The following is a 17,969-nucleotide window of genomic DNA, read 5'->3' on the forward strand; positions in this document are numbered from 1 at the left end:
AATCAGAAAGCGCAGACCTCCGCCATCAGCCCTATCTCCCAATAGCGAAGAATCCTTTATAAAAATTCCTGGATCCGTCCCCACGTGCACCCCGCAACAGCATTCACCAATTACTCCCTCCCCCGGTGGGGTGGAAACACGGTGAGGCAAAGCATTGGCTTCGCTATGGGTGGACTGTCATGGCAGAAGGATTGCCTGCTGGTGCCAACAGATGCACTGACAGTCTCACCCATGGTCTCACTGGATGACTGGAAGTCATGTCAAAGGGTGAATATTCCTCTATTCCTCCCAGCATTGTGGGTATTCTTGCTAAAATTCGCTGTCTTTCTCTCTGTCCCTATCTAATCAGTTCTTCCTAATGCCATTTCTGACATTTCCTGAAAATGTCATCAAAATCCATCCATACTTTTTGAGTTATGTTGCTAACAAACAAACGAACAAACGAACCTGATCACATAACCTCCTTGGTGTGGGTAATTAACCACATACAATCGGCTTTTTACATTTCAGCTTCATTTTTATTAACTTAAAATCAAAAGATGACACATGAATCCATGTCATTTCTACCTGCTCATTCCAGATGTAACTGATTCCACCAACAAATAAATAACCCAACAGAGACAGATCTGAATAAGGACTGCAGGGAAATTAAAATACAATATTAAATAAATAGAGAAAATGGTAGGATGAAGAGGCGTGACTATTGATGAAAGAACAATCGTTCCACACGGTCAAAACTGGGCTCTGAGATGTGCAAAATGGATTTGTTGGCATGTTTTCCTGCATCCACAGCTGTTGTATACTTTGTTTTCTAGCTGCATATCACTGCCATTGGGCCAAAACTTCATATTTCCAAAATCCCCGTTTTCAGGGAATGAAAAAGATGCTGTATATTTCAATTATTTAACAATGAATGGTCATAGTCGGCATTTTTATGACATTTCTATTGATTTAAAATTTGTAAGGGTGATTTGTAATGGTGACCAATAGCACTGATTTAGACTTAAAATAGTGAAAAATTCAGATGCAAGGCTTTGGGCCAAAGCTAGCAATGTGACATACAATCCAGGCATTTTTGCTGCATTTCATATTATCAGCTGTTTAAAGAGTCAGTACGTGCAGCATTATAATTTTAGGCATCTACTGAACAAGCAGCTAAATTAGAAGTAGGGGTGTAATGGTTTACAGAGGTCATAGTTCAGTTTGTACCTAGGTTTTGGCATCACTGTTCAGTACTATAACATAAATTCTTGTATTTATAATCTGGGGTTTCCTTGTTTTGTTTTTACCAAGAGAAATGACACTATGACATCGTAAACAGCAGGTACGGTGGTTAAGTGGTTACTAGTGGACATTAGTGAAGGACCCCAGACTAGCTTATGTAAACCCAGCATGGGATGTTGTAAAGGAGCCTGAGCAGAGCACTTGATTACACACTTGAGTTGATGTGCTACGTGTCACATATCCATGTACAGCCTTTAAAATATATCAGCATCTATATTGTCTTTGATCGTCTCTGCTTCCACATGTAGATGCTTTATAAAAACAGCACAAAAGCCGGTTTTGCTAATGAAGCTAGCTTCTAGCTAGACTGCTTCCTCTTTGTTAGTTGTTTCATTAACCATGCAAAGCCAATGGATTGTCCAGATTCCATTCTGTCATCAGGCAGATCCATTTCGCAAACCCCCGATATGAAATGATTGTACCAGATCTGAAAATTAAGTTATTGAAAACCAATCAGAGTCATTTCAGGTGGAGGTTTTGCTGGAGGTTCCTGGCTTTTAAAGGCAAGGTTTTCCTCACCAATGTGATGTTGCTTGAGCTCATGGTGATAGGTATTGGTTCTTTATAATTATATACCAAAGAGTATGATCTAGACTGCCCTCTTTGTAAGGTGTCTTGAGAAAGTAAGTAATGAATTGGTACTACACAAGAAAGATTAATTGATAGACTGGATGACTGACTGACTGACTGAGTAGCAGTGGCTACTGCTGGCGAGGCTAGTAGCCCAGATCTAGCTTTGGCAACAGGTTTTATTTCCTGGATAGCATTTCTTCATTTGAGAGAAGCAAAGAGCCACACTGAAAGCTTCTCTTAACATGTTTTTGCAGTACTCCCCACAGCTTAACTACAACAGTGCTTTACTGTCAAGCTCAGGTTACTCCCCAGAGCTGCACATGCCTATTGCTTCATTTTCTTTAGTCACTCTGATTGGCCCCATGGTGAATGTGACAATAATCTGTCCAATCACCTCACAAGAATTTTCTGAAGTCCTGCCTCCACCAGACACTTTGTACGGGAGGTTTCCCTGATGAAAGTTAAATATATCCCATAGGTTACAATGGGTACACGAAACACTACCTGGTGTGTCAGGTTATTAATGATAGCCATTAGCAAACAGTTACGATATTCCTACCACCTTATCTGGCATGTTTTTTCTCCATTCAGACATTTTCATCATGTGACTGCAAGCACAGAACCATCATGGTTCGGGGCAAAAACAAACCGTTACACCCCTAGTTTTGGAACAAGAATAATTTTTGCTATTTTTTGATCAAATATAAAAACTTTTAGAGCTCTTTACTGTGAATGTACTTACATCCCTTAGCATGATGGCATGTTCAGATAGGGAGCAATGAAAACAATGCATAGTCCTTAACCAGGGGTGTCCAAACTTGAGGGCCACATACAGAAATACACAAGTATGGTGGGGCCACTTTTATATAGCTCACCTTGATATTAAAGGTAGTAAAACCAATCTAATGTTGGTCAAGATAATCAGTGATTGGGCATGCTTAGAGGCTAGTAGATGGCCAATCATTTTAAGGATTTGGGGGAGGCCAATCAGATTTCAGAGGGCCCTATTCAGCTCTGGCTACCACTGGCCCTGCCCTGGAACTGCATTGGTGCTGCTATTTGCTGCTGTGATCCATTAGGGCATTATAAATCAAGATATCTTTATTATTTTGGATGCCAATATTTTTACTATTTATAGTGTCATCTCAATTTAGTCTTAAAGAAACAGTTATAAATACTTGTCAAAATGTTTGTTTACAGTATAAGCATGGTAGCACTGCCTTGTGCTGAAACTAAGAAAAATACAGTGTAGCACAAACTTCATGCTCTACTGAGGGCCATATTTAATGCAACTTAAAAAAATTTTTGGGGGGCCGAACAAAAAATTGGCCTCGGGCCACATTTGGCCCTTGGTTCATAGTTTGGACCACCCTGCCCTAAACATGCAGTCATGAATGTAGTCAAATCTGCTAACTAACATATGAATACTGTAGCAAACAGATGTGGGCAATATCTCCATGCTGCAATGCTGATGTCAAAGATTTGTCTGACATCCATGTCCTTACATAACTATTACAGATTAACTGCAGAGTATGTTTGTTGAGGGAAAATGTTCTTAACCATTTGCTGCAATGGTTGTCTTCTGCTTAATTTTGAAATTTGATAGATCTCTTTCTCAAAAAACAAATAAAACCCCAACAAAAACCTAGCCAACCAAAACCAACATCTCATGCTCACCAGACATAATCATCTGCGCCCAGTGACATAATTTGTTGTGAATTTTTTAAATGAATAATAACCAGCATATAAGATGTGCATAGGATTAATAAAATCAGTGACCTCTGCTGTTCTTAGGCATTAGCCGAGGTCCTCATTAAAGACTCATTTGAAGCAAATACTTTGGAAAACATAAAATGAAAGCCACTTTTGGGGAAATAAAAATAAAATTCAGATAAGGCCAAAGATCAGAAGACTTTTCTGCAGAGCCACACAATCACCTTTGTGTCATTTTCTTGTGGGTAAAGAAGAAAAGAACTGCTAAAGTTGTCCCAGATTTGTTTAAAAAGTGATGTGACTTCCTATCCCTCCCACTGTGAAGTACAAGCACATGTCAGTGGAATGAGTGGACAATATTTGACCTATGAACAACAGTACTGATGAATAGTAAACATAATGCACCATTAGACAATAGTCATAACATTAAAAATAAACTGTTTAAGCATTCAGAGCATCTTACATCATCAGAAACATCTGTGACTCGGTGCAAACTTCATCATGAGGTATTTTGTTGAAGAGCAGGAATGAATCCAACATCCAACATCATCCAGGCTGTGAGACGGAAATCAAATCAGCAGTGACAACAAATGCACAGTCATAATTTATATTCTTCTTCCTGTGAGGGTATCGTCTGGTCCTCTGCCGCCCTCATCGCTGTGTTGGTCATGTGATGAAGCTCCTAGATGGATTCTTGTTTTTGGGTATGACTCACAAGCCTTCTTGAAGCTTTTCTGTCTTTCCAGCTGTTCATGTGTTTGTGTCCATATCTGTTGTTTGGTGAGTGTTGGAGTGAACCGTTGATAGTAACAGTGACATACTGCTATAAATAATGACACATAGTAATCAAGTTTCTGCAGATTTAACAGTGTTTTTTAAGGTTGCACATCATAATTCTACTGGGACCCTTTAGCTTGAGATCACTTCTAACTTTTGAAGTGGATAATTTGTAAAGGAATGATTACCATAAAAAGCAGTCTATTAATAAGAGCCAGACCTGCCAATTTCTGGGCGAAAAGGTTCCACTCTAAATGAATGGTGGTAAATGGGAAAGACAGGGTCTTTGTGGATTTAACAGCTTAAAAAGGAAAAGTCGTTTAGATTGATGGTTATTAGGAGTCCAAATTCAGTGGCCAGTAAGCTACACTTAAAAATTAAGACTCTTATGAACAGACCCTGGCATTGTAACAACATAAAACAAAGTCATTGAGGTATATGAGTATCTTCAAACCAGACAAAAGGCCCCATCATGTGACCGCAGATGGAATAAACTTACATCACATACTCTGTATTTTAACCTTTCTAAATGAGCTAGGGATTAACTTTAAACTGTTGTTAGTACATTGGTGAATGAGTAGAGAATTTGTCAACAGGCAGGCAGACTACAGTTCCTGCCATCACAGAGAGATTGCTGGTCCAACATTCGACCACTTCCTAGCTTCAAGATTTCAGTAAAAAGTTGGCTGCATGTTGTATTCTGATACTGATGTTACAGGAAAACTTGCTCCAGTTAAAACTAATTTTCTCTTTGGGAGACTCCAAATAGAAAAACATGAAAAGACTTGCATAACTGGGGCGATGTTAGAGTATTAAAGTCATTTTGGAAAGCCTAGTGCTGACTAGGGCTGAAAGATTTTCAAAACTTATCAAATAATGATTTTTTTCTCCAATATTGCGATTGCAACTTAACATGTGATTAATATCAGGCTCCTAATCGTGTTTATTTTTCAACAAATTCAGCCAATAAATCATTCTATATTATAACCTAAGGCTCTGCTCTAAAGATGCTCCATGGGTTTGTCAAGCATGCTTTGAGTTAACAGATGGCTAGAAATTCCCATATGGATAGATAGATTTATAATAATGTGTATTAAAAACAATTAAACTATTTCAGAAGCAATTAATCCATAGTGGCATGAATCTGAGGGTGCAACAAGCTTTAAGCTATAAAGGAGGTAGCTGGGGCGGAGGAGGGATAAGTGAGAAGTACGTCACATTTAAATGGACCGCTTTGTTGATACTTGAATGTTTGCATAATGTGCATAAAATATCTTCTGCTGGAGAAAATGAATATATATAAGTGGTATTTGACACATTTAGAGTTACAGAAACATTACAACTTCTGCAATTTCCAAATTGCAGCAGGCCATATTGCGATTTTATCTAATTTGAGATTAATTGCCCAGCCCGAGTGCTGACAGTAGCATTATTAACAAAGAACTAATAAATGAAAAGCATTTTCAATTCATTTTGTATCGAACATCTAATGATTTAAAGATATAACGCTCATTCATCTACAGAGGTTGATAAGGGCCATGTGAAAAACGTTATACCTTCAAAATCCATAATCAAAAGACATTAAAAAAAAAATTTAAACTTTATTCTCTATTCAAGGCTCAATTTGCGTGAAGATAATACAAATAAAAAATAAAAAAGTCAATATCTTCTTTTGATCGTAAAATTTAAAAAGTTTAGCTGATCAGACATTAATCTCAGAATTCAACAGAAGTCCCAAGCAGACAAACTACCGTTCACTTATTTACTGTAGCTTTCCTAAATGGATGTGTGGTGCTTCTGGGGCTCATGTGACACAAAACACATCAGTCAAGAGATCACAATACAATAATACTGAATAAATAAAATCAATGTGTAAGTGTCCGCCTAGGGTTTCCATAGAATTCTGGCTTTATTGACTGATTTCAATTATTTTTTAAATAATGAAAAAGTTAGAAATCTAAGAATTAAGTCAGGATGTTTTTCTTGATTAACAGAAAAAACAAAACTGAAAATATATCTCAAATAAAAGTCCAACTTCTTCCTTTAACTGTGGAAGAACAATTTAAAAATTTACATTAATTAAAAAGAAAATTTTCTCCAAATGTTCACTTTGTTGCAGGTGAAAATAATCAAAGTATTTTTAATTCTTAGGAACAGAATTCATATGCTGAAGTGCAGAATTGGAATTCTGTCTCTGAACTTTAAATATTCACATATGGCTCTTTTCGTCTTCTGTATTTTGAATTGAAAGTTTGAAATGATCTCAAGGGGTCAAAAAACTGTCAAAGTTTGTACATCTGCCAACAGTTTCATTAATTCAGGTGCAGCTGATTCACATGTGCCCTCTGTGTTGTGCGTTATGGATGTTGTTTAAGTGTTCAAACAGTATTCCACTTGTGTAAATTTGATGCCAACAAACCCTTGTGAGGCCCTCGGCATCTGCAGCCTGGTGTTTCTGTCCTGGTCTGATGTCCACACCTGTCTCAGTGCAGAAATGTCAGCAGAGCAGAGAGCCAGTGAACCAACACGGAGCTCTTCACCCTCAAAAACAGTTCATACATGCTCAGTTTCCACAAGTTCAGCGACTCCGACAGCGTGATCTGCAGACGCTTTCTCCTGGACCGGGTCTTACTCCTCTTGTGTCTGTTAAACAGCAGGGTGAGAAGGAGAGGGTCAAAGGAGAACAAAATGTGGTAAAATGTAGAGTACATGCTGTTAAAACTCAAATCCAAGCAGCTGCTTTGCCTCATTTTGAATCAGAAAACTAAAAAAGACACTTATTACAAGCCATGTTTACCTGGCAAGTCCGTGGAGGGAAAAAAATTCTTACTGAGTGTCTTGAAATGAGGTATCTTAATCTAATAAAGGCCATTTTTACATGAGAAAAATCCACTGAAAAACAGTCTTTTTCGGTACGCATTTCAAAAACAACCCATACACTATTCACAATAGAACACAGAAAACATATCAGACATTGAAACGGAGACATTTTACCATTTCCTGAAAAATTTTGGAGGCAGCAACACATTAATAAAAGGGTAGGGACTGAGCAACAAAAGGATGGAAAAATAAGTGGTACTAATGAAAAACAGCTGGAGGATCATATTGCAACAAATTTGGTCAGTTAGCTACAGGCCAGTAACATAACTGGGTATAAAAGGAGCATTTCAGAGAGGTAGAGTCTCTCAGATGCACAGATGGGCAAAGGTCCACTAATATGCAATAAACTGCATCAACAAATTGTGGAACAATTTCCTAAAAAAAGTTTCGAACATAATATTGTGAGGACTTTGAATATCCCACCATCTACAGTGCATAATATCATGAAATGATTCAGAGAATCTGGAAAAATCTGTGTGTCAGCCAGAGGTCAAAAAATACATGCTCGATCAGACCCTCAGACAGCACTGCATAAAAAACAGATATGGTTCTGTGCTGAAATCACTGCATGTGCTCAGGAACATTTCCAGAAATCATTGTCAACACAGATGACCGTGCCATCCTTAAATGCAAGTTAAAGCTGATCATAAAAAGAAGAGCATGATTTAGAAATGCCGCCATTTCCCCTGGGCCAAAGCTCATTTAAAATGGACTGAGGCAAAATGAAAAACTGTTCTGTGGTCAGATGAATCACATTTTTTTTGGAAACAATTGACGCTGTTTCCTGCAGACAAAAGAGGAAATAAAGCCTGCATCTCTGATGGTGTGGGGTTGTGTTAGTGCCTATGGCATGGGAAGTTTACACACCTGGAAAGGAACTATCAATGCTTGAATAGTATATAGGGGTTTAGAGCAAAATATGCTCCCATACAGATGATGTCTCTGCCAGGAAAGGTCTTGCTTACTTCAGCAAGACAATGCTTAACCACATTCCACATACACTACTGTTCAAAAGTTTGGGATCACTTAGAATTTTTGGAAAAACACATGAAATTAGTTGAATACAGCAGCAAATACGGCAAATGAACTGGACATGCTGACATTGTCAGAGTTAAAGATAATGATTTTAATGAAAAATGTTCTTTAAAGGAGACATATTATACCCTTTTAAGACAAGCTTAAATTGGTCTCAGAGATCCCCAAAACATTCCAGTGAAGTTTGTTGCTGAAAAAACACTCCAGTATAGAATTTTGGTACGTTTAAAACCACCCCTATTTCAGCCATTCTCAGAACGAGCCGTTTCTGTGTCTGTGTCTGTAAATGGTAATAAGCTGTCTGACTCCGCCCCTGACCACACCTCTCTCAGGAAACAGATGCAGTACTCCTGGTACTACAGACACTTTCATCCAAAGGTAAGACCTTGACTGGGATTTGAACCATCAACCTCCCAGTCAGCAGGATAACCCATTGAGCTATCCAGCATCTCAGCTGGTATTTGAGAGGATCAGTAGAGGAGGGCAGAACTTTACTCCAAGTGGGGGAGCGCCAACCAAACCTGGGGGCGGGTGAATATGCTCCTGGTGAAGTCACCAGCTTGTTTCAGCACACATTTTCTGAAAGGTGGCGAAAGAGAGGAAGAGAGGGAATGGATTTTTCTGGTATTTGAGGGGATTGTGGACAGGCCAGGGGCACATATTTGCGTTAGAAAAGCCTGAAAAAGTGATTTATGCATAATATGTCTCCTTTAAACTTTGCCTTCATAGAAAAAAACATCTTTTTCAGCAATTACAGCTGTGCAGACCTTAGGCATTCTAGTTGTTAGTGTTTCAAGGTAATCTGATGAGATTTCCCCCCATGCTTCCTGGAGAATCTCCCACAAGATGGATTGGCTTGATGGAGTCTTCCTTCGCACCACATGGTTAAGATGCTCCCACAACAACTCAATAGGGTTCAGATCTGAAGACTGTGCTGCCACTGGCTGACTGCTTATTCTTTAAATATTTCATAGACATTTTGGAGGTGTGTTTTGGGTCATTATCCTGTTGTAGGATGAAATTGGTCCTAAGCAAGTGCTGTCCACAGGGTGTGACATGGCTTGCTAAATATTGTGATAGCTTTTCTTCCCCAAGGTCCCTTCTGCTCTTTACAAACCTCCAATTCTACCACCCCCCAAAGCCCCCCAGGCCTTCACGCTGTCTCCACCTCTCTGACTGATGGCTTTAAGCACTGTTCTTGCATCTTTTCTTTTGTTCTGAGTCTCACAAATGTTCTTCTGTTTGATCCAAAGACCTCAAACTTGGACTCAACCGTGCACAACACCTTCTTCTGGTCTTCTAGTGTCCAGTCTTTCGGTTCCCTTATTAGTAAAATGGTTTTTAGCTGTGCAACAGGGTTAACTTGGATTAGCAGCCATACTAGGAGATTGATGCAGAGGACTGACAGTTGCTGATAACTGTTTGTGAACTGCATGAAAATGTTTGTCTTTGGAAAACAAATAATTTGTTTCAAATTTTTGAGCAGTAGTGTACATCAGAACAGCATGGCTTCACAGTTGAAGAAACCAGGTGCTGAACTGGCCTGTCTGCAGTCCAGACAGAAGACCCAGGACTGGTGAGCAGCTAGAATCCTACATCAGACAAAAATTAGACAACATTCCTCTTCCAAAACTCCAGCAACTGGTCTCCTCAATTCCCAGATGTTTACTGATGGTTGTTAAAAGAAGAGGGGATGCTACACAATGGTGAACATGGCCCTGTCCCTACTTTTTTGAGATGTGTTGCTGCCATTAGATTCAAAAAGAGCTCATATTTTTCTCAGTTTCAACATTTGATTTGTTATTTATATTCTATAGTGAATGTAATATGAACTGATGACATTTGGAAATCATTGTTACAGTTTTATTTACATTTTACACAGTGCCCCAACTTTTTTGGAACTGGGGTTGTATTCTCATCTCAGTCATCGCAAAGTAGAATCCTCCTATAAACAGTCATTGTGTTATAAACCATCCAGATGTCCTATGGTGCTTGTCAACTCTCCGTTTGCTTCTGTCCAGGTCAAATAACACTACAGAATGGTCACAAAGTTACACAAATGCTGACATTTTTGTAGTTTCATAGAAGTTTAGAAGAGCAAGAGCTGTTTTTGTTATTCTTGTATTTGCTGCTTAGCCTTTTTAAAATCAAATTAAGACAAAAGTCATCCTGCCAGTGACAAAATAGAGGAGGAATTTATAATCACACAATCCAAAGTGCATATTAAGTTTTATTTAAACATTTTTTTCTTTAAGAATGTCTCGTTTCCAATTTGCAAACTACTAATTTTCACTTTTTTTTTTATCAAATTATGCAAAGATATGATTCAGCTCCATCTTATCTCTCCACTCTGGTTAATCTAGTTAAAAAAGGCTCACCGATCAAAGCTTGATTGCAAAATGCAAAGTATCAACTGCAGTAATAAAAGCTCAGAGCAAGCCTGAATGATTTCATCTTTCTGCTTCTAAAGTCTCCTCTGCTGAATCCATCAGAGGTAGAAAAGCCGCTGCAGCATGTGAACAATAGAGGCAGCAAGAATGCAAGAAGCAGAAATGAGCTTGTAAAGATTTTCATGGAAAAGGAAAAGTTATAAATCTCTATTACAGGCTGTAAAACCTTTTTCAGTCAGAAATTCAAAAGCGTTGGCTAGACTGACTAATGTGGTTATGAATTCTGTGAGCTCTCCTGAGGATAAAAATGTTTAATCTGAGGGCAGCACAATAGAAAAGTGCATGATGTGTCAATTTTAAAGGCTCAAAACTCTGAAAAATGAAAGAAATGAAATGTAGCCTCATGGTTCAGTGAGTGCTGGTGCTGTCCGTGGTGCTGAATCGATGGAGCTGGCTCCACTTCAAAAAACATGGTACTGACTCTCCGGATGCACCTACAAATATGCTCCTTTTACACCAGGTTTGCAGTCATGTAAATGTCCAGACTGAATCTAGAAGAGCTGCATAAGAAAAGCATGTCTGAATTCAATCAACTGGAAATTAAAACAACTTTGTGTTCAGTCTCAAAGTAGGGAGTCTGTTTTGTGGTGCTTTTTCCATATGTGGTACCACCTTGACTTGGCTCAGCTCTGCTCAGTTTGAATATCAGGCACTATGTTTCCATTACAGTATAAACTTTGATAGTACCTACTCAGTCTAGCTGGGGCTGTCATAGACCAGCTATGTGAAACTGCTGTGATATTCAGCAATGGAGGACATTGTGGTGAAAGTGTATCTGGTTCTTGGTCTGATGCTTTTTTCACAGCAAGGAGACGAGGTTTGTTGCAGGCAGCAAGACAAAACAAATGAAAAGTACAAGAGTGTTTGTGAAGTCATATAGCTGACGAAAGGGGTTTGATCCCCATGTCAGACACCCCACAACGCTACCATTCTCAAAACACTCTGTAGTCGGCAGTGTCTCGACATGTATTATTTTTTTGTGTCATCTCAGCGCCCCACCAGAGGTGATACCAAAAAATGCACCAGACACCAGGTACACCCCTTAGTGGAAAAAATAGAGGTAGAGTCAAAACAAGTCAAGCTGGTACCACATGCTGCAAAAGCACCCTCATTTGCAATTTCAGTACAAGCATTGTTTTTCGGGGTTTTTTCTGCGCTATTTTGCGATGCTCAGAAAACACTAAAATTCATCACAGGCTCATTGTGGGTATATGATGTGAGGCTGGTGTGCCAAGTAGAGAGTGGTTAAAGTTAGCAGCTAGCTCCCCCACCCTTTATTTCTTTTTGGAAATAAATACCACGCTAAGTGTGGCCTACAGCCTACAAGCAACTTTATTTCTGTTTTCTAGAGCAAATATTGCCATACTGTGCCATTCCTATAAGATACTAGCACCTATTGTTCATGTCCAGAGAAGAATATACTCTGGCAGGAAGGTAGGCCAGGTATGGGAGCATATTCCAGTTTGGTACTTAGCTGCAGAAACGGATATTTGAAATAGTCTATCTCAGGTGAAGTGGAGCTGGTACCACATAGTGAAAAATACCATTAAAAAGCTGTAGAAATGCATCTCTATGTAAAAAAAAAAAAAGAAAAAAAAAAAGACACTGTAAGCCTTAGTGGGGATACTTTTATCTGACAGCACATGTACACAGAGTGAGCAGTAAAAAAAAACGTTCTCCTGCAGTCAAACAGAAGAGCTGAGAGGACTGAATGTTTGTCTGAGGTGTGAGAATGAGGCGACATGGGAGGATCCCCTGCTGCCTGTATTACATGACTCCTCATGGCTCTGCAGTTTGTTCATACTTCATTTAATGTGCTTATTCAGGCAATCTACACTTGTGTCAGCACCATGCTGAGACTCTGTACATGTGTGAGTATATGAGTGTCCCCGTCCATCAGCCGTGAGCTGAAGTGACAGCACACACCTCTCCTCTGCAAACCTACAGACACAAATTTCAATTTCTCCTCTAAAGCCACTTACCTGTCAGCTTAGTTTGTCTTAAGTTCTGACACTACACCACGTGCGCTAACATCTCAGAGAGTGAAGGGTTTTATACAACTGTCTTTAAAGAGCTGCTGATGTTTTACTAAAGACAGAACAACTTCCTTTTGCAAACTTGAAACATATGTAACATTGTGAACTCTTCAACACCTAGTCACTCAGTGCCTTTATCAGTATTTCTCCCAATTGTAGTCATTTCATAAAATATATTTATACGCTCAATATCCCTAGAATCTGTGCAGCCTAATCCAACCAAAAGCTGTTTGTCACTAAATTACATTAACGAATATATGTAGAAAAGCAGCATATGTTAGATCTTTAAGATTTGAGTCTAATGAGTGTGAATGTCTGCTTTGTGGCTGAGTTGCTGTTGTTCCTAAATGCTTCCACTTTCTAATAATATCACAGCTGACTGTGGAATATCCAGCAGGGACAAAATTCCACAAACCGTCTCATTGAAGAGGCGGCATCTATCACAGTACCATGCTTGAAGCCACTGAGCTCTTCAGAAAGACCCATTTTGTATCCCGAAGGTTTGTAGATTGAGACTGCATGGCTAGGTGCTTGATTATATACACTCTAATTGAAACATCTGAATTCAATAACTAACTGGTGTGGCCAGATACTTTTGTCCATACAGTGTTGCCCCGTATTTGCTAACCTTGCAAAGCAGATGGAATGGCCAGATTCCATATCTATCATCAGGCAAATCCATCTTGCAAAACTTCAATCTAAAACGACTGTGCCAGGTCTGACATTGGACCAACCAATCCCTATACCAGAGGCTGTAGTCCATGCCGCACTTGGATTGATTCTGGTCTTGGTGCTGTTTCATGCATGCCCATTCTGTCCCCCCAGATTTCCCATCAGGTATTCTATCCAAATAAAGGCAAAAAGCCCCCCAAAAATATTGAAATATGCTGCATTAAATCCTCTTTCTTTCTTTCTTATAAAATACAGCACAGTGATTCTAACCTGGCCATGGCACGTATGCAGCAGCGAGACATGTTGATGAATGACGAGGAGGCAGCTCTGGTTTGTAAGGTGGTCTCGATGCCTCTCAGCAGGTCGTTGGTCTTCAGAAGGAGCAGCATCTGCCGTGGCACTCGGTTCAACAAATCACTTATCTGAGGTAAATACAGAGCTGCATTGGTCCGGATCTCAACGTCCTGTCAAAGAAAGATAAAGAGATCTAATATAACATACCGATTAAGAGCCTTGTCACACCCTCAGTGAATTTTCAATCGAGTTTGACCAGAAGACATTCTGTCTCTTTTACATTTGTAGCTGATCATTATTTGAGCTTGAGTTTATGATCAACATGTCAAAAAAATAGCCTTGTTAGCTGGCTACTTGCTTTGCTGTACTTGGAAGATTTAACATGTTTAGGAGGCAAATGCTCTCTTATTGATAGGCATCAGGACATGTCGGTGACGTGAGGTCAGGGCATCAAACAAGACGGAATATGCAGAAAAAATTCAAATATGCTAGTCCTGCTGAATCAGGGTCATAGGGCCTCCAAGATACATCATTTATTATGTCACCCTACAGAAATGTTTGTTGTTCTCAATGTTGGATGAGTCATGAATGCGCTCTTGGAGTCATTTTTGTAGGCCATCCATTCCTTGGAAGGATCCCCACTTGTTATCTTTGTCTAATACACCGCATTCCAAATTATTATGTAAATGATATTTTTCTCTGATTTTCCTAAATTGTCGATGCAAATGACTGTCAGTATAATTTTCATTTCATCAACCATTAGAGAATAATTCAAATTTTGTTGAACAAACCTCCTAATGAAAACTTTTTTTCAAAAAATAAAAAACTCAAAATGCACTGTTCCACATTATTATGCACGACAGAGTTTAAAAACATTTTATAGGCTGTAAAGAACTGAATACGGTCATGTGTTGAATTTGTAGCATTAGGAGGTCATATTTGCTGAAATCAAAAACTATTTCCATCAAAAACATCTGAACAGGCAAAGTTACATGTTGACATAGGAGCCTTTCTTTGATATCACCTTCACAATTCTTGAATCCATTGCACTTAAGAGTTTTTGGAGAGTTTCTTGCTTTGCAAGATGTCAGAATATCCTCCCAGAGCTGCTGTTTTGATGTGAACTGCCTTCCACCCTCATAGATCTTTTGCTTGAGGATGCTCCAAAGGTTCTCAGTAGGGTTGAGGTCAGGGGAGGATGGGGGCCACACCATGAGTTTCTCTCCTTTTATGTCCATAGCAGCCAATGACACAGAGGTATTCTTTGCAGCATGAGATGGTGCATTGTCATGCATGAAGTTATTTTGTTATGGAAGGCATGGTTCTTCTTTTTGTACCATGGAAGAAAGTGGTCAGTCAGAAACTCTATATATGTTGCCGAGGTCATTTTCACACCTTCAGGGACCCTAAAGGGGCCTACCAGCTCTCTCCCCATGATTCAGGCACAAAACATGACTCCGCACCCTCCCTGCTGATGTCGCAGCCTTGTTGGGACATGGTCGCCATCCACCAACCATCCACTACTCCATCCATCTGGACCATCCAGGGTTGCACGGCACTCATCAGTGAACAAGACTGTTTGAAAATGAGTCTTCATGCATTTCCATCTGTGCTCTGAATCAGCCACAAATTTCTTCACAGAATGATGATCATGCTTACATTTTCCTGAAATATCTGATGTTTTCATACCTTATCCAAGGCATTGCACTATTTGATGCTTTCCAGCAGCAGAGAGATCCTTTTTCTTTCCCATATTGCTGAAACCTGTGGCCTGCTTAATAATGTGAAAGGTCCTTCTGAAGTAGTTTTCCTTTAATTGGCCTCACCTGGCAAACTAATTATCACAGGTGTCTGAGATTGATTTCAGTGATCCAAAGAGTCTTGAGACACAATACCATCCATGAGTTTAATTGAAAAAACTAAAATTGAAATTTTTTTACACTAAAATACAATTTGCATAACAATTTGGAAGGTGGAGGATTATAACTTCTGAAAAAAATAAGTGAGACATATAAGCAAAAAATAAGAAATCAGTAAGGGGCAAATAGTTTTTCACAGCTTAGTACCTACAGGCAGGTACAGTTACTCGTTGATAGGCTGAATAAGACTGTTGAGCAGCAGGAAAGATCAAATATGAAACAACAAACAGTGTACATACAAGAAGTGTCCAGACTTCTTAAAATCCTTGAATATGAATCCATCCATCCTCTGTGTGTATGTCTGTGTGTGTTTGTGTGTGACAGCGGCATTGTCAGAGCTGTCAGTCCAGATAAGCGGGCGGTTGAGAGGCAGAGGGAAAGACAGACAGCTAGTCAACATGGTGACACAGATAAACTCCGTCTCTGCTCTCTGTCTGTCCGTCTCTGTTCACATCACATCCTCTGGGTGAGACAAAAAAAAAAACATTTCTGCAGCAAACAAAAAGCATCTGATCAAACTAATGACACACAAACATAAGTGTCCTACTGTAATTCAACAATAAGACACTGACACTAACTCTTACTCAAAGTTGCAGTGAGTCACTTTCAAGTGCTTAGTTAAGGTGTCTGTTAGAATGACTCATCGTAGTTACCTTTTCATGCCAAACATTGGTATACAGTTTAATTACAGTTATTTTATCATGGGTCAGCCCTACACATGGGTCTGCCTGTGACTGACTGACAGAGTGACTTTAAGAGCCATACAGAGTTGCGTTAGCAGAAGAGCAGTGATATCGCACGGTGGTTTATGGAACATAGTGGACCTCCACTGCCACCGGCTATCTATAGTGCTGTGGATACCTTGTTCAGGGAAGTAGGCGGAGCTACTCCTCTCCCCTGTCCAATCATATGCTCCCAAAGAAAACAACAATGCCGAATTGCATGTGAACTGAGGTCAGGGTATCAAAGTATTATTTATTTTGAAAGGGCATTTGACCGTAAGGAAATCAGGAAAACAGCCAGCTCTACTCATTTTGGGTTTTTGTACAGAAACCATAAAATGGCACCATTTTTCATATTTTGAATTTTTGAAAAACAAGGAAACAAACTTTGAAATAACAGTGGAATTTTGTTTCTTGACTTTTCCTTTTGTTGTTTACCATAAGGCAGGGGTGTCCAAACTATGGCCCGAGGGCCAGATGTGGCGCAAGGCCCATTTTTGACTGGCCACCCCAAAAATTCTTTAAGTAACATTAAATATGTAGCTTGTGCTACACTGTATTATTCTTCTTAGTTTCAGCACAAGGCAGTGCTACCATGCTTATACTGTAAACAAACATTTTGACAAGGATTTCTAGCTGTTTTTCAAGACTAAATTGAGACAACACTATAAGTAGTAAAAATATTGGCAACCAAAATAATAAATATACCTTGATTTATAATGCCCTAATGAATCACAGAAGCAAATTGCCGCACCAATGCTGTTCCAGGGCAGAGCTGAATAGGGCCCCCTGAAATCTGACTGGCCTCCCCAAAATCCTTAAAATGATTGGCCATCTCCTAGCCATTTAAGCACCCAATCACTGATTATCTTGACCAACATTAGATTGGTTTTAATAACTTTAATATCAAGGTGATATGTAAAAGTAGCCCCACCATCCTTATATATTTCTGTATGTGGCCCTCAATGGAAAAAGTCTGGACACCCCTGCCATAAGGCAATAAACAGGCCAATAAAATCCTGAGCAAGAGAGTAGTGATAGACAGAGATTGATCCACTGAAGGCTATTTTATTGTTTTACTTCATAGCATAGCTGTATTTAAGTTATAGGAAAATGAAGAAATGTAATCTACTACATTTTTTTATATTACTGTGATTACATTCAGTATTTCCAACAGCCTATCATTGCTGAATTGCTCAAATTTAACTTGTTATATGACAACAGTGAAGCTTGATGTTAAGGCTGCACAGCTAGCGCTGTGTTGTAAGCAGAAAACATCCAGTGAGTGTTTCCTCAGGATTTAACAAATACGTTCAATATAAACCTTAGTATATCCAAGTAATATGGAACAGAGATTCAAAAATGAGATTCCAAACAAAATTGAGGGAGTGATTTTCTGTGGAAGGAATCATTTTATGGAACAATCTCAACAGAAACCAAAGACTCCAAATAAAAAAACAATATCAAAGCTAGTAGGTAGAGAAAATAGGATTAAATCTGGAAAGTTTTGTTCTGTTTTGTGTTCTGGTGAGATGCTGTTTTGACCTGCAGCTAGTTTATTTATCTATTTTCTGCTCTTATTATGGAGCGTGCCAGATTATATTGGATTATTCT

The 17,969-nt window shown here is 39.1% G+C and overlaps 1 protein-coding gene across 1 annotated transcript in view; it reads right to left on the bottom strand.

The window, feature by feature from the left end:
- Positions 1-3,449: 3,449 nt before the first annotated feature.
- The window catches only part of adck1 (aarF domain containing kinase 1), a 123,153-nt gene continuing 108,633 nt past the window's right edge, over positions 3,450-17,969 (bottom strand). Inside the window, exons 10-11 of the mRNA XM_041811868.1 lie at positions 13,691-13,884; positions 3,450-6,990 (exon numbers count right to left, since the gene is read on the bottom strand). Coding sequence (XP_041667802.1) covers positions 6,831-6,990; positions 13,691-13,884 — 354 coding nt within the window. The 3' untranslated portion in view covers positions 3,450-6,830. The remainder of the gene's footprint in view (positions 6,991-13,690; positions 13,885-17,969) is intronic.

Source organism: Cheilinus undulatus, linkage group 18, assembly GCF_018320785.1.
Source record: "Cheilinus undulatus linkage group 18, ASM1832078v1, whole genome shotgun sequence".
Classification (NCBI taxonomy): domain Eukaryota; kingdom Metazoa; phylum Chordata; class Actinopteri; order Labriformes; family Labridae; genus Cheilinus; species Cheilinus undulatus.